The 23096-nt window shown below is 42.1% G+C and overlaps 1 protein-coding gene across 4 annotated transcripts in view; it reads right to left on the bottom strand.

Annotated features, from left to right (window-relative positions):
- Positions 1 to 6000: 6000 nt before the first annotated feature.
- The window catches only part of LOC140209508 (small integral membrane protein 29-like), a 64705-nt gene continuing 47609 nt past the window's right edge, over positions 6001 to 23096 (bottom strand). For all 4 annotated transcript variants that reach the window (XM_072277757.1, XM_072277754.1, XM_072277756.1 and 1 more), the window contains 2 exons: positions 18197 to 18302; positions 6001 to 9432 (listed from right to left, as the gene is read on the bottom strand). In XM_072277757.1, coding sequence (XP_072133858.1) covers positions 9364 to 9432; positions 18197 to 18302 — 175 coding nt within the window. In that variant the 3' untranslated portion in view covers positions 6001 to 9363. The remainder of the gene's footprint in view (positions 9433 to 18196; positions 18303 to 23096) is intronic.

Below are 23096 nucleotides of genomic sequence, written 5' to 3'. Positions count from 1 at the left end.
AATCTCATCCCAAGGACCAGATCTATCCTCTTCTATAATTACTTTGAAACTAATGCATTATAATGAATACATGCAAAGTGTTCCCCTACAGAAACTTCTGTCACCCGCCCTGTCTCACTCCCTAATAAGAGATTTACTATCACACTCTCTCTAGTTGGGACTTCTATGTACTTATTAAGGAAACTTTCCTGAACACATTTGACAAACTCTTTTCTATCATCGGACAAAGTCAGCATGGATTTGTGAAAGGAAAATCATGTCTGATAAATCTCATAGAATTTTTTGAGGATGTAACTAGTAGAGTGGATAGGGGAGAACCAGTGGATGTGGTATATTTGGATTTTCAAAAGGCTTTTGACAAGGTCCCACACAGGAGATTAGTGTGAAAACTTAAAGCACACGGTATTGCGGGTAAGGTATTGATGTGGATAGGGAACTGGTTGGCAGACAGGAAGCAAAGAGTGGGAATAAATGGGACCTTTTCAGAATGGCAAGCAGTGACTAGTGGGGTACCGCAAGGCTCCGTGCTGGGACTCCAGTTGCTTATAATATATATTAATGACTTAGACGAGGGAATTACATGCAGCCTCTCCAAGCTTGCGGATGACACGAAGCTGGGCGGCAGTGTTAGCTGTGAGGAGGATGCTAAGAGGATGCAAGGTGACTTGGATAGGTTAGGTGAGTGGGCAAGTTCATGGCAGATGCAATTTAATGTGGATAAATGTGAAGTTATCCACTTTGGTGGCAAAAACAGGAAAACAGATTATTATCTGAATGGTGGCCAATTAGGAAAAGGGGAGGTGCAACGAGACCTGGGTGTCATTATACACCAGTCATTGAAAGTAGGCATACAGGTACAGCAGGCGGTGAAAAAGGCGAATGGTATGCTGGCATTCATAGCAAGAGGATTCGAGTACAGGAGCAGGGAGGTACTACTGCAGTTGTACAAGGCCTTGGTGAGACCACACCTGGAGTATTGTGTGCAGTTTTGGTCCCCCAATCTGAGGAAAGACATCCTTGCCATAGAGGGAGTACAAAAAAGGTTCACCAGATTGATTCCTGGGATGGTAGGACTTTCATATGATGAAAGACTGGATTGATTAGGCGTATACTCGTTGGAATTTAGAAGATTGAGGGGAGATCTTATTGAAGCATATAAAATCCTAAAGGGATTGGACAGGCTAGATGCAGGAAGATTGTTCCCGATGTTGGGGAAGTCCAGAATGAGGGGTCACAGTTTGAGGATAAAGGGGAATCCTTTTAGGACCGAGATTAGGAAAAACTTCTACACACAGGGAGTGGTGAATCTGTGGAATTCTCTGCCACAGGAAACAGTTGAGGCCAGTTCATTGGCTATATTTAAGAGGGAGTTAGATATGGCCCTTGTGGCTAAAGGGATCAGGGGGTATGGAGAGAAGGCAGGTACAGGGTTCTGAGTTGGATGATCAGCCATGATCATACTGAATGGTGGTGCAGGCTCGAAGGGCCGAATGGCCTACTCCTGCACCTATTTTCTATGTTTCTATCCAGCCCTTTTTGAGTATGGGATTCCCAATATGTGAAAAGTTGCAATCACCTACTATCATAAGCTTATATTTCTTGCAATAGTCTGCGATCTCTCTACAAATTTGCTCCTTTAAATCCCATGGACTATTGGGTGTTGTATAATACTATTAATGTGGGTTATACCTTTTTTCATTCCTTAGTTCTACCCATAAAACCTCACTAGATGGGCTTTCCTGTCTGTCCTGACTGAGCACTGTTGTGACATTTTCCCTGACTAGTAATCCCATCCCTCCTGCCCTATCAAATCTAAAAGAACAGAACCCCAGAACACTGATCTACCCTGCAACCAAGTCTCACTAATAGCTACAATGTCATAACTCCATGATCTGATCCATGTCCTAAGCTCATCCACTTTTCCTACAATATACCTTGCATTGAAATATACACAGCTCAGAACATTAGTCCCACCATACTTGACCTTTTGATTCCTGACTTTGCATGCAGGCTTAACAGCATCTCTCTCCACAACCAATCCACTATCTGTTCTGGTGTTCTAGTTCCCATTCCCCCTTTGCAGCAGTAACACGAACAGGTCCCTCCTTCCCTGGAAGACAGCCAAAAGATTCAGATATCTGAAGCATTCCCTTCTGCACCATCTCCTTATCCACATGTTGAACTTTATGATATTCCTATTTCTGGTCTCACTAGTATATGGCATGGGTAGCAGTCCTTAGATCTCAACCCAGGAGGTCCTGTCCTTTAAGAAGAAGAAGAATGGCCATTAGCTAGACAGTGGAGTTATCAGGGCACCGTCATGATGGTGTTTCGGTAGAAAGCTATTCTCGTTTTTATGAGGCTGAGTTGCTAGCTCGACGCTCAACCTGACTTGGATTCAAACTCAGGAACCTTCGGTCTGGAGTCCGGCGCTGATATTATTGCGCCACCAAGCAGGACCCTGTCCTTTAATCTAGCACATAACTCTTTGAACTCACTTTGCAGGACCTGGTCACTCCCCCTACCCATAACATTGGTATCGAAGTGGACCACGACTGCAGGCTGTCCCCTCCCACTTAAGAATATTGTGGACTCGATCTGAGATGTCTCTGACCATGGCACCTGGGAGGCAACAAACCATCCAGAAATTTCAGTCTCGTCCACAGAACCTCCTTTCTGTTTCCCTAACCAACAAAACCCCTGTTGCTACAGCTCGCCTCTTCCCCCTTCCCCTCTGAGCTATACAGCCAATCTCAATACCAGAGATCTGACTACTGTGGCTTCCCTCTGCTAGGTCATTCACCCCAACCATATCCAAAGCAGTGTAGCTGTTGTTGAGGAGTATGGCCACAGGGGTACACTGCACAGGCTGCTGATCCCCCTTCCCCATCCTTACGGCCACTCAGTTACCTGCATCCTGCACCCTGGGTATAACTACCTCTCTGCCTCCTGAATGATCCAGAGTTAAACCAGTTCCAGTTCTCATTTCTTAACATGGTCTGTTGGAAGCTGCAACTGGATGCATTTCTTGCTGGTGCAGTTGTCAGGATCACTGGAGGTCTTACTGCGTTCCCATACACACAAAAGGAGCATTCCACTATCCTGCCTGGCATCCCCACTGCTCTGAATGTACATTAAGAATAAATAGCAACCTATTGCCTAGCCTTTTCTCGCGAAAGCCTCGATGAGCTAAAGCCTCAACACTCCCACTCTAACGCTGGCCCACTCACACAATGGCTGCTCTGCTTCCGTCTAATGGACCTTGCCAAGTACCTAATTATGCACGATCAATTAACTCCTTGGGACTGTGGCATGCAAAATGTATTGACCGCCCCACATGCTGCTTTTAAGCTCTCTCTCCCTCTAGTGTTTGCTCAGGATTGTGGTCCCCCAACTTTGCACTACAGTAGATTTTTAATTATTTAGATGAGTTTGAATAGTTGTGACATTTGGGTACTGAGAGCCTCATCCTGTCCGTTTGTCTGGGGAGTAAGTTCAGGTGGGTGGTAACATAATGAGTGGGTCCTGCATCTTATCAATCAAGAATTTTTTTGTAGAAAAGTATTTCACCTAAATTGTTTCATCTTTATTTCCATTAACCCAAGAAGGATTTAAATCAAGATTGTAGTAGTGGTTGTTATTAAATTTCATAGTCATTGTGTGTGGGGGGCAGAATAGAGATAGATGAGCCCCTATTGACAACAATGGGACTGTAGTTGGGAGGGTGAGTAGTTTCAAGTTCCTCGGCGTACACATCACTGAGGATCTCACCTGAACTGTCCACGCCGGTTGTGTGGTACAAAAAAGCACAACAGCGCCTCTTTCACCTCAGTCTGCTGAAGAAGTTTGGCATGAGTCCCCAGATCCTCAGAACCTTCTACAGGGGCACCATCGACAGCATCCTGATTGGCTGTGTCTCCGCCTGGTACAGGAACGGTACTACCCTCAATCACAGGGCACTGCCGAGATTAGTGCGGACAGCTCAGGGCATCTGTGGATGTGAACTTTCCTCTATTCAGAACACTTACAGCAGCAGGTTTGTGAAACCGGCCCAGAGGATCATCAGAGTCTCCAGCCTCCCCAACCACAAACTGTTTCAGCTGCTTCCGTCTGGCAGACGGTACCACAGCATTAAGGCCAGACCAACAGGTTCTGGGACAACTTCTTTCACCAGGCCATATCAATACAGATTGATCTGATTGCCTACCTGTCTGTACATACATATATACAAAAGAACTATACAAAAGAATCTTGGTGTCTGGGCAATGTTTCCCTTCCTTATTGCTTGTACACAGTGACGGACACACAACATAAAGATTTTTACTCCATGTTGTGAGATGGATGTAAGAAATAAAATTCTAATTTGAATGCATCAAAACAGGTCCTTTAGCCCACTGACCGCAGAATGGCTATTAAACTCTCTTCTACACTGATCCTCTATTATTCTTCCCACAGTCCCTTCAGCTCTTGCCAGGTTCCACCATTCACTCACTCAGGGGCAATTTTCACAGTGGTCACTACCTGCATTTCTTTTGATCTGCAAGGAGTACAGAGAGCAAGGTTCAGGGACAAAATACAAACTCCATGAAGACAGCCAGGAAATGAGGACTGAACCTGGTCACTGGAGATGGGAAGCAAAGTCTCAGCTTTGAACGACTGGTTCCAATGTGCTGCCCTCTAGTAACTTTGCCTGGTATTTTTTCACAAAACACAACAGTTGAAAAGCCCATGATACACTCCTTGTCGGAGTACAGTGACAGCTAAGTATGTGTGATTATAAAACATTGGCTCTCTATAAAAGCAAAATAACAAACTTTTTTTGATGAAATCAATGCAAACACCATACCCTTATCAATTGCTTAACGACTTAGGGCAATCCCAGCAAAAATCCCAGGTTAAGATTTATTATGTTTCTAACAATTCCAAGGATTGATCAGTTCTGCAACATTTTACCTAACCAGGGTTAAAATGTGCTTTGTTTTCTGCTGCACCAAGTAAATTTGATGACAACAAAGGTAAAAACCAAGCGATTAATATGTTTCATGATTGATATTTGGTGAAATTTAATTTATGCTTAAGTACAATTGAATATTTACCTGGTTGAATTCCTTAAGTGAAACTGCATCCATGAAAATAACCTGTAGCTCATCTTCAGTGTCAGTCACTTATGCTGAGAGCTGAAATCTCTTAGCAGTTTATAGCTTTGCCTGTTATTGGAAATTTTAATTTATATACATGACTACTGTATGTTCTATATCTTATGTCTTGAGGTCTTTGCATCATGATTTTAGTTTGGGGCTGAACATTTCATCATCCACTAACCTCAAATTTAAAGATGGCAAACTTTTGAGTTGCAAACATATCTCATGTACTAACGTTTCCAAGTCTCTGAAAAGTTATTTTTTTTTTACTTTGGAGAGGTAATTAATTATCTCTGGGATAAAGATATTTAAAAGAACCACTGGAAACTCTTGTACGACCACTTTTGTGATATTTGTACTGCTTAACTGAGAAATTAAGGAAGTGAGTCGTCATCCAGAAGTTGCTCATCTGATTCCATCTATATTGTAGTTAGTGTTTGTATTAGTAGATTGCGAGTTATTAAACCTTATGGATTGTCTGACAGTTTTTGGAATTGCAGTTGATCTTCCAGGATTGTTGCTCAAATCCGAGATTTTTGCTTCTGCTTTTTGTTGCATTTTGCTTAGTGTTTTGTATCCTGTTACCACTTCAAATCAGGGATTGGTCTGAACCTTGGTCAAGGAGTTTAAAGTATTTATTAATTCAGATTTATCAAGAACAAAATTAAAATGGTTTAAATAAGTAAGCAATGCTATAATAACAAAATCTTTGCTTTCAAATACTTTGGAAAGTTTGAGAAATTCTGCTGAAGTTCAGTAATTGAGTTTCTGGACAGATTTTTGTATAAGGGTAATAGTGGAAGAGAAATGGGTGAAGTAGATCAACCAGTTGCTCACTGTCTGATATGGTAACACCCCTAGGAACAGAAAAATCTATGAAAATGATGGGCAGAACCCAGTCCATCACAAGTAAAGCCCTCCCCTCCATAGAATATACTCATATGGAACTGGGCCACAGGAAGGCAGTATCCATCAAAGACCCTCCACCGTCCAGGCCATGTCCTCTTCTCACCATTACCATCAGACAGGAGGTACAGATAGGTCCCACATCACCAGGTTCAGAAGCAGTTACTTACAACCATCACGATCCTGAACGGCATGGATAACTTAAATCAGCACTACTCTGAACTAATTCTACTACCTACAGGCTCACTTCTAGGACTCTTTACAACTTGGGTTTTCAGTATTTTTTTTATTTGCAGAGTTTGTTTTTTTTTCCACATTCATCAGTCCTTGATTATGTATATTTTTTCAGAAATTCTATTGTATTTCTTTTTTCCTGTAAATGCCTGCGAGAAAACTAATCTCAAGGTAGTATTGGAAACATATAGGTACTTTGATAATAAATTTACTTTGAACTTTAAGAATTTGGATGAGTAGCTGAACAAGTTGAAGGAGAGACAGATAGCCTCCTTTGACTTATAATTCTCACATCAAAGTCATGTACAAGGTAACAATGGCGTTTTGACAACAAAAAGATGCTGGAAGGTTAAGTGACTATATTTATACATTGCTCCTGGTTTAGGTGAACTGGAGCGAGCTGATAGATATACAGCGATAAATAGATTATAATGAAATAAGTGGGGAATGGAATTGATAGGATTGTCCTGACAACTGATATAAACTTGGATGTCTAAGTAGCTTTTTCCTGTATCAGAAATAAATATGCTGCAAGTAATTTGCCTTGTATACACCAACTAAAAATGTAGGAACGCTGGTATGTTTTCAATAGTATTCTTTCTGGGAGGAATTGGAGCCAACTGCTCCATACACTGGCCCTGATATAGGCCTGGAAAACTGAAAGCATCTGTGCCTTGATTCTGCCTTTGTACTGATATGACCTCTCCATTTACAGTCATTATTGAGGAAGTGATCATTAGGTTCAGAGCAATGCAGTGCCTTTGAAAGACACCATCAACAGGCTTCCAGAACAAATGTGAGGAACAGTAGGGATTTCATTGAAAGGAGAGAGTGGAAACATGAATATACATTGAACGTCTGAAAGTAATGAATAATGAATTACAGTTTTAAAAAAACTTTATTACTCAAATACCTTTTTCACAGAGGCTCTGTAAGATTCAAGAATGACAATGCTCACACAGAAATGGCAGAAGGCACCTGCAATCTGTATTTTTGTTTACCAATATTGTCCCAGGGTCATATTTTTAATATAGCATGTAGCATAACATTTTAGGGTGTTTTGGTGACACAAATATAACCATTTTTGGGATCTGCATTTAGAAAGTTTCGCACACAAAATGCTGGAGGAACTCAGCACATTGGGCGTCATCTGTGGAGAAGAATAAACTGTTGACATGTGGAGTTGAGACACTTCATCAGGATGATCAGTTCTGAGGAAGGGTCTCGGTGCAAAGCATCGACTCTTTATTCCTCTCCATAGATGCTGCCTGACCTGCTGTGTTCCTGCAGCATTTTGTGTGCATTACTCTGGATTTCCAGCATCTCCAGAATCTCTGTGTTTGTCATATTTCTTTGTACAACCTGAGATGGAATGATGACTTTTGGTATTGAACAGTATTAAAGTGATTGCTGATTTTCACAAAAATGCACAGATGAATAAAATAGTGTACATCTTCCTCACCAAGGAACTTTGCTGCAAAAAAATGAATAATGTAATATAAACCAATAGATTGTACCACATTTCGAGAGGATGAACTTATAGAGAGGTCAGTCAAACACTCATCAACATCATATACTACTTAAGAGTTTCCAAAGAAAGAAATACTTATCTTAAAAAACAGATGATGACCATCATGGGACTGAGAAGTATTGCTGAGCTGATTATAAAACCCTCAATTCTCTGAGAAACTAAGAGACACCAAAATGAATAAATGAAACATATTCTGCTTGAACTTGAGTTATTTGCAAAGTTACTGATCTTGTGCCACAAGAAAAAGTTAGGAGGCCCCCGAATGGTTTTGCAACAGTAACCATAAGGCATGGTAGTAAGTCAAGGGTTAAATATCTGCGCAGCAAATATATTTTTTTAAGAATTCTAGGGACACAGTATGGTAACTGGTCTGTAACTGTTTCAAACTGTCAGATGCACAAGTACAGTTAAATATGATAAAAAGTCATACAGTATTGAAACAAGTCCCTTCAGGCCAATAAAGTTTTGTCAAATAAAGTTAAGCAGCTGATGGTGGACAGTTATCAACCATGCACAAGGTATCAGTATGAAGTGCTAAGCCACCATATGTCAGTGCTGCAACGCTCTCAGTGCCTTTTTAGTCCAACAGATTAGAGAGCACCAAAATACAGTATGTGCGACAGATTTTCTCTCGATACTGCAAGTTCCTGAGAAAAATAAGCAACCAACAGGAGTAAAAACAGAAAGGGTTGAAAGTGCATCCATGGACAGCAAAACTATCTTCAAAATGTTGATTGAGAATGTTAACTCTGTTTTTCTCCCTCCAGAAATGTTGCCTCCCTTGCTGGTTGCTTGCATTCTCTTTTATTTTCAACTTCTTGTATCTACTGTATTTTTTTTAAATTTAACTGTAATTGACCATGAGTTTGCCTCCACTAAGGAAATGGGATTCAAGACTTTTCAATGTATATTGAATTCAAAATCTCAGTAAGTCAATAATCCCTCCAGGAATGAGATGGTTTGTTATTTGAAGTATCACTATAAATCTCAGTAGATTTGGCTTCAATCACAGTGTTCAATTCTAAGTACTCAAAAATATGTGCTTTACTCAAAACATATTCTCCTTTGTTTTCAGTGTACTGAATAGAAGTGGGGTTGTCATAACCAATTACAATACCCCCAAATTACCCACATATCCTATAGCTAGTATTAATTGCATTGTTTTGAAAATCTATAAATTTCTTTGATAATTACACACAATGTCAAATGAAATCATAAATTAAAAAGATTCCTCTCTTCCTAGCTCATTGATGCATTATTTGTTGAAAACTATTCCGGGATCTACACAATTCTGTGGGTTGTATATGTAGCGTGAACACAACATGCATATGTGCCTTGAAGGCAAGGAAACGAAATACACCAAATCCTCTGCATTGGGATCAAACATGTCAACGAAAGTACATTTTGTCTCTGTTCGAGGTAATCCAGTGCTGTGTATGGGTCAGAGGCTTTCATTTCTGCATACTGCTTTTCAGAAACCAGATTGTGTAGCAGCTGTTCTGTGAATGCTCGGTGATCAGGAGTTTCCCTAGTGCCGTATGAACCAATCGATCAAGCCTTCATACTGTTTGTGAAGAACGCTCTTTTATAATGTTGTGATGCTCCCCAACCTTGTATCAGCTGTCAAAGTAAGAAACAGGCATCTTTAACACTGGAAGTCATTTCAATGAGAATCAGCACTTAGTGGTCACCTTATTAGGTAGAGGAGTGGAGCCCAGTGAGGTCTTCTGCTTCTGTAGCCCATCCACTTCAAGGTTCACCGTGTTGGCATTCAGATACTGTATGCTCACCTGCACACCACTGTTGGTTATCAGAGTTACCATAACCTTCCTGTAAGCCTGAACCATCTGGTCATTCTCCACTGACCTCTCTCATTTACAAGGCATTTGCAGCAACAGAAATACTCCGCTCGCTGGATGCTTTTTGTTTCTCGCACCATTCTCTGTGAACTCCAGAAACTGTTATGCTTGAAAATGCCAGGAGCTCAGCAGTTTCTGAGATACCCAACCACCCCATCGGGCACCAACAATCATTCCACGGTCAAAAGCACTTAGATCCAATTTCTTCCCCATTTGTAAGTTTAGTTTGAACAAGAACTAAACCTCTTGACTACGGCTGCATTCTTTTATGTACTGAGTTGTGGCCGCACAATTGGTTGATTAAATATTTGCATTACTAAACATGCATACCTAATGAAGTAGCCACTAATAATAGAGTGCTTGTTAGAACATAGAACGTAGAAATCTACAGCACATTGTAGGCTCTTCGACCCATAATGTTGTGCTGACCATGTAACCTACTCTAGAAAATGCCTCAAATTTCCCTAGCTCATAGCCCTCTATTTTTCTAACCTCCATGTACCTACCTAAGAGGCTCTTAAAAGACCCTGCTGTATCCTCTTCCATTGCCGCCGCCAGCAATGCATTCCACACGCCCAGCACTCTCTGTGTAAAATTACCCCTGACATCCCCTCGGTACCCATTTCCAAGCACCTTAAAACTATGCCCCCTCGTGTTAGCCATTTCAACCCTGGGAAACAGCCTCTGGCTATCCACACGATCAATGCCCCTCATCATCTTATACACCTCTATCAGGTCACCTCTCATCCTCCATCGCTCCCAGGATAAAAGCCCTTTCACTCAACCTGATTGCCCCCTCCAATCCAAGCAACATGCTTATAAATCTCCTCTGCACTCTCTCTATAGTATCCACATCCTTCCTGCAGTGAGCCAGAACTGAACATAGTACTCCAAGTGGGATCTGACCAAGGTCTTACATAGCTGTGCCATTACATGAGGGCTCTTGAACTCATTCCCATGATTGATGAAGGCCATCACATCGTACACCTTAACAACACTATCAACCTGCACAGCAGCTTTGAGTGTCCTATGGACATGCACCCCATAATCTCTCAGATCCTCCTCACTGCCAAGAGTCTTACCATTAATACTATATTCTGTCTTCCAATTTGATCTACCAGAATGAATCACTTCATACTCATCTGGGTTTTACTCCATCTGCCACTTCTCAGCCTTGTTCTGCATCCTATCGATGTCCTGACGTAACCTCTGACAGCCCTCCACACTATCCACAACACCCCCAACCTTTGTGTCATCAGAATCAGCTTGTTGGAACAGATATACAATTTTATTGCAATTAGTACTTGAGCTGCTCTTATTATGCAACCATTTGATTTTGTTTATGTGGTTTGGAACCCACAGCACTCATCTCTCAATGCCGCCAATATCAGTACACTCTGCCAGGTCTGTGTTACTCCGTCATCCTGCCAGAGGCACTCAAGCTCAGTTATCCATTTAGATTCAACAATCCAAATGCCAAAGAGATATATAAAAAAAGACACAAGGTCAGTAGCAATTCAAAACAATTTGAGTTGCTTTTGAAACATTTGTGAAATGCCTTTGAGATGGCTTTGTAGGGAAAAGGCAATTCAGGATTGAGTGTTGTGTAATGAACCAGATTTGATTAGGAAGCATGAGGCAAAGGAACCCTTACACCTATGATTGTGTGGCTAAGTACAACTCAAAAACCACATCCAGGGTCACTGGTGACACCACTGTTGTGGGCTGTATCAAAGGTGGTGATGAATCAGCATAGAGGAGGGAGGTTGAAAATTTGGGCGAGTGGTGTCATAATGGCAGCCTCTCACTCAATGTCAGCAAGACCACAGAACTGATTGTAGACTTCAGGAGAGGGAAATCAGAGGTCCATAAGCCAGTACTCATCAGAGGAGTGGAGGTAGAGAGGGCCAGTAACTTTAAATTCCTGGTTGTCACCATCTCAGAGGACCTGTCTTGGACCCATCACATAAATGTAATTGGAAAGAAAGCACATCGGAGCCTCTACTTCCTTAGGAGTCTGTGGAAATTTAGCATGTCATCAAAAACTTTGATGAACTGACAAATGGAGTTCAACCCAGATACGTGTGAGGTGGTTCATTTTGGTAGGTCAAGTATGATGGCAGAATATAGTATTAATGGTAAGACTCTTGGCAGTGTGGAGGATCAGAGGGATCCATGGGACACTCAAAGTTGCGTAGGTTGACTGGGTGGTTAAAAAGGCCCTCATCAATCATGGGATTGAGTTTAGGAGCCGAGAGGTAATATTGCAGCTATATAGGACTCTGGTCAGACCCCACTTGGAGTACTGTGCTCAGTTCTGGTCGCTTCACTACAGGAAGGATGTGGAAACCATAGAAAGGGTGCAGGGGAATTTTACAAGGATGTTGCCTGGATTCGTGAACATGCCTTATGAGAATAGGTTGAGTGAACTCGGCCTTTTCTCCTTGGAGCAACGGAGGTTGAGAGGTGACCTGATAGAGGTGTATAAGATAATGAGAGGCCTTGATCGTGCAGATAGTCAAGAGGCTTTTTCCCCAGGGCTGAAATGGCTAGCACAAGGGGGCACAATTTTAAGGAGCTTGGAAGTAGGTACAGGGGTAAGGTAATTTCTAAGGTTAGGACATGTTTGGCGCAGCTTTGTGGGCTGAAGGGCCTGTATTGTGCTGTAGGTTTTCTATGTTTCTAACTTCTATAGATGTGTGGTGAAAAGTGTACAGATTGTCTGCATCACAGCCTCGTATGGGAACACCAATGATTGAGTGGAAAATCCTACAAAAGGTAGTGGATTCAGCCCAGTACATCACAGATAAAGTCCTCCCAACCATTGAGCACATCTACATGAAATGTTGTCTTAGAAAAGCAGAATCCATCAAAGATCCTCACCACCCAGGCCATGCTCTTTTCTCACTGCTGCTGTCAGGTAGAAGATACAAGTGCCTAAGGATTCACACTAGGTTGAAGATCAGTTACTACCCCTCAACCATCAAGCTCTTGAACTAAAGAGGATAACTACCCTCATTCTATTTCTGGTGTTCCCACTTTAATGACCCTTCGTCTTGTTATTTCATGCTCTCATTATTTATATATATTTATTTATATTTGCATTTCCAAAGTTTGTTGTTCATTGATCCTATTTGCAGTTACTGTTCTATAGATTTGCTGAGTAAGGCCAAAGGAAAAATAATCTCAGGGTTGTATGTGGTGACATGTATGTACTCTGATAATAAATTTTACTTTGAATTTTGAAAATTAGTGATTGTAATATGATAGAATTCACCCTGCAGTTTGAGAAGGAAAAGCTAAAGTCATATGTATCAGTATTACAGTAGAGTAAAGGGAATTGCAGAGGCATGAGAGAGGAGCTGGCCAAAGTTGAGTGAAAGGGGACACAGGGATGGTGGTGGATCAGCAAAGGCTGGAGTTTGTGGGAACAATTCTGAAAGCTAAAGTTAACTACTGCCCGTTACACTGCTCTTGTTTAGGGCAGCAACGAAGGTCCTCCATCTCTGCCTGTCCTTAGCCATCTTCTCTATAGTGCTCCAGGTGTGGTTCACCTGTGCCAGTAGCTTCCTCTTGGGTTTCACTACTGTCAGTCATGCAGGCCCTGGCTGGAGACTCTGGAATATAGTCTCACACAGATATAGGATTCTCCATTGCCATTTCTGTAACAATTTTGTTTGACCAGTCAGGGCTGTTAGTCCTGAGCTGAACCCCTGAACCTGGAGGACTGGTGGACCACTTTTATCCTGGCCTCTACCCTTTGACCTGTTAGGTATGGGTGACCCCAGCAGGAGTCAAAACACAAGGCCCCGACTCTAGCCAACATAGCCTCCAGGTCATTGAAGCATGCAATCCTCCAAATCCAACAACAAGGTACAATGTTTTGGTCCTCTTGAAAAATACATCCCAAAGATATATTCTAAGGGAGGATGAGGCTACTGTAGCTGACAAGGGAAGTCAAAGACAGCACAAAAGCAAAAGAGAGGGCACCTAATAGAGTAAAATTACTGGGAAATTGGGGGATTGGGAAGCTTTTAAAACCAACAGAAGGCAACTAAAATGCCATAAAAGAGAAAAGATGAAATATGAAGGAAAGTAAGCCAATAATATAAAAGAGGATACTAATTATTTTCTTCAGGTTTATAAAAGAGAAAAAGAGAAGTGAGAGTGGAAATTGGATGGCTAGAAAATGACACTGGAGAGGTAGTACTGGGGGACAAAGAAATGGTGATGCGCATAATCAATATTTTGCGTCAGTCTTCACCGTGGAAGACACCAGCAGTATGCCAGAATTTCAATAGGGTTGGGGGCAGAGTGAGTGTAGTTACTATTACTAAGGAGAAGGTGCTTGGGAAGCTGAAAGGTCTGAAGATAGATAAGTCACCTGGACCAGATAGACTGCAACCCAGGGACCTGAAAGAGATAGCTGAGGAGATTGTGAAGCGATTAGTAGTGACATTTCAAGAATCACTAAATTTTGGAATGGCTATGGAGGACTAGAAAACTGAAAATGTTTCCACTTTTTAAGGGAAGGAAGCAAAAGAAATTACAGCCAGTTATCCTGACTTCAGTGTTTGGTAAGATGTTGGAGTGCATTATTAAGAATGAGGTTTCAGGGTTCTTGGAGGCACGTGATAAAATAGGCCAATGTTAGCATGGCTTCCTAAAGGAGAAATCTTGCCTGACAAATCCATTGGAATTCCTTTGAGGAAATAACAGGCAGGATAGACAAAGGAGAGTCAGTGGACATTGTTTACTTGGATTTTCAGAAGGTCTTTGACAAGATGCCGCACATGATGCTTCTAAACAAGACTAGCTCCTAGTATTACAGGAAAGATACTAGCATGGATACTCGTAACCCTTTTGGTTACAGAGCACAGAAATAGAATTTCCAATTGATTTTCAATTATGTCAGTGGAAGGCTTAAATGGTTTTAGTGGTCTGCTCTCTTAATTAAGATGGGGGCATGGTCAGCGATAAATTTTCTACTTCTAAAGGAGTGGATGCTTGAGAGGGCAGGAACTCTGGTTGGAAAAGTAACTATTGTGATCCTGCATAAATCTTTAAAGCAGGTTACTGGTACATTCAGGGAAATTACTCGAAAACAGTATAGTTCAGTTCCCGGAAAATGGAAGAACTTATCACCCGGTAAATAAACCTTTGGCCTTTAACGTAGAAGGCAATGAAGAATGAGTCAATGCCAGTATAGGCCCCAGCTTGCTCCTCCTGTGGCCTTCATGATCCAACCTGTAACTGACCTCCGGGGTATGGGACAATGAACTGCAGTGGCAGCTCTAGAACAGAGTGCAGATCTGACGGGCTTAGTTAAGTGTTGGTGACTACCTGCCACTAATGAGCAGAAACCATTGTTTCAGGGAATCAGTTTGACTAGACCTTTGGCATTATCTGTTTCCTCTCAGGACTGCCCTATTTCTTGGGAAAAGGGGGATGACAACAACACAACAATACTCTGTCCCTGCATCTGCTAACTTCCAACTAACTTATTTGATAAGAGGATTTTCTCTCAACCCCTTTGAAAGACACTCCCTTCAGGTGAGGTCTTGGTTAAATGGATTATTGGGCAAAATGAAACATCAAACCATATTGTGCTCCAGTTCCTATAAGATGGTCCTGTATCTGCCTGTGCACTAGGCTTTCTGCAGAATGAACAACATCCCCAGCCTGTTCCACCCTAACCACATGCTTTCAAAGCTACATCAGGGTCTCTGGATGGTTTCGTCTGGAAAGCACCTTTAAAATGTACAAATTAGGAATGGAAGCGGGCCAATCATTCCTTCAGGTGAGAATGGGTGATCTCTTTTAAGCAGAGATCTCCAGTTCTAAATTCTCAGTTCTCATTCTCATCCACCTGGTCAAGACTACCCATGGTTCTGGATATTTTAGTCACTCCTCTCATTTTTCAAAGCAGATAGAAGCCTAACCTCTCCATCTTTTTCTCACAAGAGAACCTGTCCCTTTCAGCTATTAGTCTGGTAACATCTCTCTGACCTGCTTCAAACACATTAACACCCATTCTAACATAAAGGATTAGTGCACATTTTCATTGGTGCTGTCTCATTAATTAGTGAAACACATCTTCCCTGCTTTTGCGTGCCACTTCCCCAACAACTAAAAAATAAATTTACCTATCTGGTTGCTATAAAGTATAATCAGCTGTTAGAGAGAGTTTTTTTGGGTAGATAATTCGTTTACACTTAAATGACTTTGGCCACCAGACTTCTATTTGACAAAGTACTGTGGATTGAGTTCACAACAATGCGCTTCCTAAAAAGGTGTGAATACCAGATGCTTCTGGCACCGTAGTTTGACCAGATGCTGTAGTTTCAAAGATAGTATTATTTATACTTTATAAATATTAATTGTCTTCTATGTTAGCACGTAAAATGCCAAATAAATGCATTGCATTCCTAAGGGCTGTGGATACCAACCCAGACATGTTGGTGTCGGAAGGAAAGGATGAAGTTAGGAGGTGTGATGTTTTGTATGTAGCTTCAAAAAGAAGCATTGTCTACAACTTTAAGTAGCGATTGCCTTTTGTGTTTAGCATATAAATATTGAGCCCACACTGGGCTAGCAGACCTTTCTACCGAAAGCGTCTCCGCCTGTATCTTGTTGTGTCGAATAGAGAAGCAGGGACTCTGTCTCGCCGGTGATTTCATCCACACCACAACACCAGCTATCAGTTGGTGAGATCTGGCGATGAGGCATTGGCACCAGGACCTCGTCTGGCTGGCGGTGAGGGGGCCCTCCCAGTCAGATCCCTCCTGTACGCCTGGAATGTCGTCTCCGCACCCCACTGCCCATGGGAGGGCTGCAGTGAGGAGGAGTCTGTGACCCACCTCTTTGCACACTGTCAGTTCGATAAGAGGGTGTGGAGGAGGATGGACGGGTTAGTGTCACGTTTCATCCCCAGCAGCTGCGTAACAGAGGACTCTCTGATCTACGGGCTGTTCCCGGGGACGCACACGGAGACCAACATCCGATGCTGCTGGCAGATCATCAACTCGGTGAAAGACGCTCTTTGGTCGGCCCGAAACTTGATGATCTACCAGCACATGGAGACGTCCGTGGGAGAATGCTGCCGACTGGCACATTCTCGGCTGCAGGAGTACGTGCTGAGGGACGCAGTGAAACTCGGTGCAGCCACCGCAAGGGCCCGGTGGGGAAGAACCACGGTATAGGTTTCTCCACCCGTGAGAGTGGGAGGGGTCGGGTGGCGGGGAGTATACCCCTCAACAATGATGTGATAAGGTGAACAACTGGAGTGCCACATGGGTAGCCATAAGTACGGATATGTACTGACTATAATGGAAACGTATGTAAAGGATGTAAAGTTATTGGTGTATTGTATATAAGTATATTTTTGAATAAAGTATATTTTGAAATAAAAAAAACCACCAGCTATCAGTGAATCATGTACAGGGCACCAGATCTCTCTGTATCTCAGAGCTCTGCAATCGCTCACCATTTAGATGTGTCTTTTTTTTAAAAGCTTCTCCTGCCAAATGGGCAATTTCCAAATGCTGATTCTATACCCTTCTGAAAGCCATTGTTGAATTTGCCTATGCCATCCTGTTGGACAATGCATTCGAGATGCTAAACATTCAGCACATTAAAAAATTTCTCTTGTCACCATTAGTTTCTTTGCCAATTTTCTCAAGTATATTCTCTGCTTCCTAAGCATTTAACTGATGAAAAATTTCTCCTTTATTCCTTTAATATGTTGATACCTCTATCACATCTTTCGATCTCTGCTCTCAGAGGAATAATCCCTGTTCTCCACTCTGTCTACATGAAATGAATTCCTTATCCCTGAAACTCTTCTAGTAAATCTTCCTCTTTATCCTTTCAAGTCCTTCACATTCTTCTGATGGTGCAGTTCAAGGAATGGATGATCGCAATCCAGTAAGTGTTCCATATTTCTCTTTTCCTTTATGTATCAAATTTAGGATCATAATTTTTCCCACATGCTCCACTGTCTTCAAGCACTTTTCCCAAGTTCCTTCTCCATGTTTGTTAATATAAAATATACAAGAATGATTCCGGGAATTAAAGGGCTAACATATGAGGAATGTTTGATTTCTCTGGATTTGGCGGGGGGGGGGATCTTGTTGAAATCTATTGAATATTGAAAGGCCTAAATAGAGTGAAGATGGAGGGAATAGTTCCTATAGTGAAAAAGTGTGGCACCAAAGGGCACAGTCTCAGAATAGCTTTTCATACAGAGATGAGGAGGAGTTTGTGTAGCCACATGGTGGTGAATCTGTGGAACTCATTGCCACAGACAGCTGTGGAGGCCAAGTCATTGGGTGTATTTAAAGCAGAAGTTGATAGGTTCTTGATTAGTAAGGGCGCCAAAATTTACAGGGAGAAGACAGGAGAATGGAGTCAAAGGATAATAAATCAGCCATAATGGAATGGTGGAACAGATCCATTGGGCCAGATGGGCTAATTATGCTCCTATGTCTTATGGTCTCATTGTCTTATAAAATTGATGTGCTTACCTTTGGCTCATCACTGTCAAGGAGCAGCTCTTCCTCAGTTTCTTGCAACTCCTCAGTAGGGTCAAAGGCATACACAGGTAACAATTGGTGTCGCAACATATCCAATCTAAGCAAAGGCAAGAGAAAAAGAACCCAAAAGTAAACAATCAATATCTGTCGTTGCTTTTGGTTAGGTAAGCAAAGCCCATAAGTATTCCAGTTAAATACAAAAAAAATCTATTCTGTTTATGAAGGCACTGTAGGCCCAATAAAGAATTAATGCTGCAGGGAGTCACAGCCATTCAGCTGTACAATACTCCCCAGAGTGAAAATGATTCAATGGCTTAAAGAACATTAAAGATAAAGATTAGCGTTATTTGTCACATGAACATTGAAACACACAGCAAAATGCATCATTTGTATTAATGACCATTACGGTCCGAGGATGTGCTAGGGGCAGCCCGCCACTGTATGCAACATAGCATGCCCACATCTTACCAATCTGTGTGTCTTGGGAATGTGGGAGGAAAGCAGAGCACCAGGAGGTGATGGGGAGAAAGTATATACTCAAAGACAGCAGCATGAATTAAACCTGGGTCGCTGGCACTCAAAGTGTTACACTACCCACTACACTACCATGCTGCCCTGTGGCTAGAGAAATGTGCCAGGTTTGACCCTTTATGATATGATAGCTAGTTTAAAAGATATGCTGTCATATTTGGACTCCATTTCTTTCATGGTAAATTGGATACAACATTGGCTTATTCATAAAAAGCAGAGGGTACTGATAGAGTGGTGTTTTTCTGACTCATGGTCTATGACCAAAAGTGCTTGCAAGGATCAGTGCTGGGACTTCTGCTCTGTGTGATCTATATTAAATGACTTGGATACAAATGTAGATGGCCTGATCAATAACTTTGCAAACAAAGGAAAATTGGTTGACTTGTGGATAGTGAGGAACATTATCAAATGATGCAGCTGGATATAGATCAGTTAGAAACTTGGGCAGAGAAGGGGCAGATGAAGTTTAATCTGGACAAACGTGAGGTGATGTATTTTGCGAGGTCAAATGCAGGAGGAAAGAGTACATTAAATGGCAGGATTTTTGGCAGCACTGATGTGCAGAGGTTCTTTGGTACAAGTCTATGGCTCCCTGAACGTGGCAACACAAGTAGATACAGTAGTAAAAAGTGCATTTGGCATGCCCAGGTATAAAAGTCAGCTTTGTTTAGCCACATTTAGAGTTGTGCGTGCAGTTCAGGTCTCTGTGCGGAAAATTTGGAGAGGGTGCAGAAGATGTTCCTAGGATGAGCGTTACCTAGGAGGGGAGGTTGAGCAAATTTGAATTGTTTTCACTGGAGCGCCAGAGGCAAATATTCACTGAGAGAAAGAATATTTCAAATACCATCCCATGATACAGTGACTGATCCAGAAAAAAACTACTCCATCAAGATTCAACCTGCTTTTGTTCCTGTTAAATGCTGCAGCACATTTCTCTATTATCAACTATGCTACGTGGCTACAGGATGTTTGTTGTTTCCCACCCTCAACCACACAGAGTTGTAAAGCTTGTCTTCCGTCCTCACCCGCTGAAAGTTGTAAAACTTGCTTGCACTTAACCCCTTCCTGGTTACACATCTACACAGCCGGACAAGGAGAAGGATGAAACATCAGTGGCTGGCCAGGACTTGCTTTTGTGTTCCAATGTTATCAGGAGAGGCCAAGGAAAGTTATTTGGTGAAAAGGAAATTTTAAACACTGGTACTACGAACAACATAGCAGTGAGGCAGGCATGAATACATGCACGTCCAATCAAAAATATAACCTTCATTTCCTTCTTTCTCCATCCTGCATTTGCTGAAGAACAGAATACATCATAAGCAATAACTGCAATGAAATTATTGATATGAATCTGTCTGGAAATATCTATACATATGGCACAATTATTGTCGTATATTGATGTGGGCACGCACATGAACTTTTTCTTTAGTAAATTGTTTCCAACGGTCCTTTGCTAAGAAAATTTGTTTTAAAGTCTCATATGAACTAGATATAAACAGCTGCTTTATTTAATTTTCTCATAGAACAGGAAACACCTTGTATACCAAGTTTTGTTTCTCTCAGGGAACTGTAATGAAGAAATAGACATGCTTGTTTGTTAACTAATCACAAGCTTATCTCTTTCAATTAGTTTAAAGCAGTGAACTACAACATCTCAGTTCCATTCTCTTGATAAAGAGAAACTATTTCCAGTAGTTGGGAAGTCTAGATCCAAGGACTCTGTTTAAAAATTAGAGCCAGATCTTTCAACAGTCTAAAGAGGTATGAATTGTCTTTCATAATTGTCAACTTTAAGTTGGGTGTGGTTAGATTTTTGTAAATTGTATTAAGAGATATAGAGCAAAAGTATAGATTATGATAAAGTTAGATCACTGATTTCAGTAGGATGCAGAAATGGTCTAAGTAGCTAAAATATTCCTGTCTCGATGAACATATCTCATATTTAGAGCATTATTAATGCTCATTCTGGGGTAGAAGGAGAAGGAAGGAGGAGAATTTAATTTCTGAATGGATTGGATTAGGAATAGAACGGGAAGGCTGTGAAGTCTGTAAGAAGTGATGTGACATTTATGCCAATCCGTAGCAGGGTCTGCACACCACAGCTAAACGCAGTGGAGTTTCCTACATCGCTGCCCCTCCCCCAGATGAGCTAAATCTTTTTTTATTTTATACGCTCGATTCGATGTCGCCAGTACTGAGCCCCTGAGGAGACCTGCAGATGATGTGACTGGCAGTTTGGTCATCTGAGGCCAAAGTATGCAGGTGTTTTCAACGAGTGGACAGTCACAAGGCCACGGACTGGACGGCATCCCAGGGCAGGTACTCAGGATGTGCGCAGCACAACTGGCAGGTGTGTTTACAGACATTTTTTAATCTCTCCCTCTCCCAGTGTAGAGTGCTCTCCTGCTTCAAAATGTCCACCATTGTCCTTTTACCTAAAAAGACCAAGGTAACATGTCTGTACAACTGGCATTGCACTCACCTCAATAATAAGCAAATGCTTTGACAGGCTGATCAAGGACTACATCTGCAGCTTGCTACCACCCACACTGGACCCCCTACAATTCACCTACTGACACAGCCAATTGACAGATGACGCCATAGTCACAGCTCTACACACCATCCTTAAACATCTGGAGAAGGAGGATGCTTATGTGAGAATGCTGTTCTAGGACTACAGTTCAGCATTCAACACCATAATTCCCTCCAGGCTCGACAAGAAGCTCAGAGACCTCGGCCTTCAACCTGCTTTGTGTAGATGGATCCTAGATTTCCTATCAGATCGCCGGCAGGTTGTAAGAGTGGGCTCCCGCACGTCTGCCCCTCTGACTCTCAACACAGGAGCCCCTCATGGCTGTGTACTAAGCCTCCTCCTTTACTATCTGTAAACCCATGACTGTGTTGCCACCCACAGCTCTAATCAGCTAATCAAATTTGCTGACGACACTACATTGATTGACCTAATCTCAAATAATAATGAGGTGGCCTACGGAGAAGTAGTTCTGACACAGTGATATCAAGAAAACAACCTCTCCCTCAACGTCGCAAAAACAAAGGAGCTGGTTGTGGACTACAGGAGGAATGGAGACAAACTAACCCCTATTGACATCAATGGATCTGGGGTCGAGAGGGTGAAGAGCTTTAAAGTTCCTCGGCATAAACATCACCGAGGATCTCACGTGGTCTGTACATACTGGCTGTGTTGTGAAAAAGGCACAGCAGCACCTCTTTCACCTCAGCCGGCTGAAGAAGTTTGGTGTGGGCCCCAAATTCTAAAAACTTTCTATAGCGGCACAATTGAGAGCATCCTGTACTTCTTTCAATCGCAGGACGCTGCAGAGAGTGGTGCGGAGAGGCCAGTGCATCTGTAGATGTGAAGAACTTCCCACTATTCAGGACACTTACAAAGACAGGTGTGTAAAAAGGGCCCGAAGGATCATTGGGGACCCGAGTCACCCCAACCACAAACTGTTCCAGCTGCTACCATCCGGGAAATGGTACCGCAGCATAAAAGCCAGGATCAACAGGCTCTGGGACAGCTTCTTCCACCAGGCCATCAGACTGATTAATTCATGCTGATGCATCTGTATTTCTATGTTATATTGACTGTCCTTGTTGCGCATATTTATTATAAATTACTATGATTGCACATTTAGGTGGAGACTTTTACTCCTCATGTATATGAAGGATGCAAGTAATAAAGTCAATTCAGTTCAACTCCAGCAGGTACCCGTGCTTCACACAGACCCGTCAGACTGCAATCAGAAACCACCCTTGGGGCAGGCTGGCTGGCAATTTGAATAGGTTAATCATTAACTAAAAGTTTCGCAAACGCCTATCATGGAGATCGGGAATGAAACCAAGGCATGAACGTGGCATTGTCAAACAGGATCGGCAGAATAAATAAGCACAGCAATAAATTATGCATCCTCACTGCTGTTTTCTTACGAAACTTCAGCTTTCTTCACAGAGTTGTTCCGGTTCGTTAATTGGGCAAAGGTGGAGAAACACTTTGTAGGTATGGACCAGGTTTCCAGGAAGCTGACATTCCTTGATCATTCACATCTCCAGGCAGGTTTAGACCGGTTATTTAGGAACATTGAAAGCTCTGAAGGAATATTTTAGCTAAAGCCACGGACAATACATATTCATTGCCTTGAGGTATCCGGAGGAGCCATTCAGGCTACATCCACACTAGACTGGATAATTTTGAAAACGCCGGTTTCAAGTAAAAACGACAGGCGTCCACACTACGCATTTTTCAAAATATCTCTGTCCACACTAAAACAGATATTTGGGCGAATCTACTACTGGGCATGCGCAGACATATCTACAGAAAACAAGCGAAGAGGAAACAGTA

This window comes from Mobula birostris, chromosome 14, assembly GCF_030028105.1.
Source record: "Mobula birostris isolate sMobBir1 chromosome 14, sMobBir1.hap1, whole genome shotgun sequence".
Taxonomy (NCBI): Eukaryota; Metazoa; Chordata; class Chondrichthyes; order Myliobatiformes; family Myliobatidae; genus Mobula; species Mobula birostris.
This window is presented reverse-complemented; position numbering and strand designations above follow the sequence as displayed.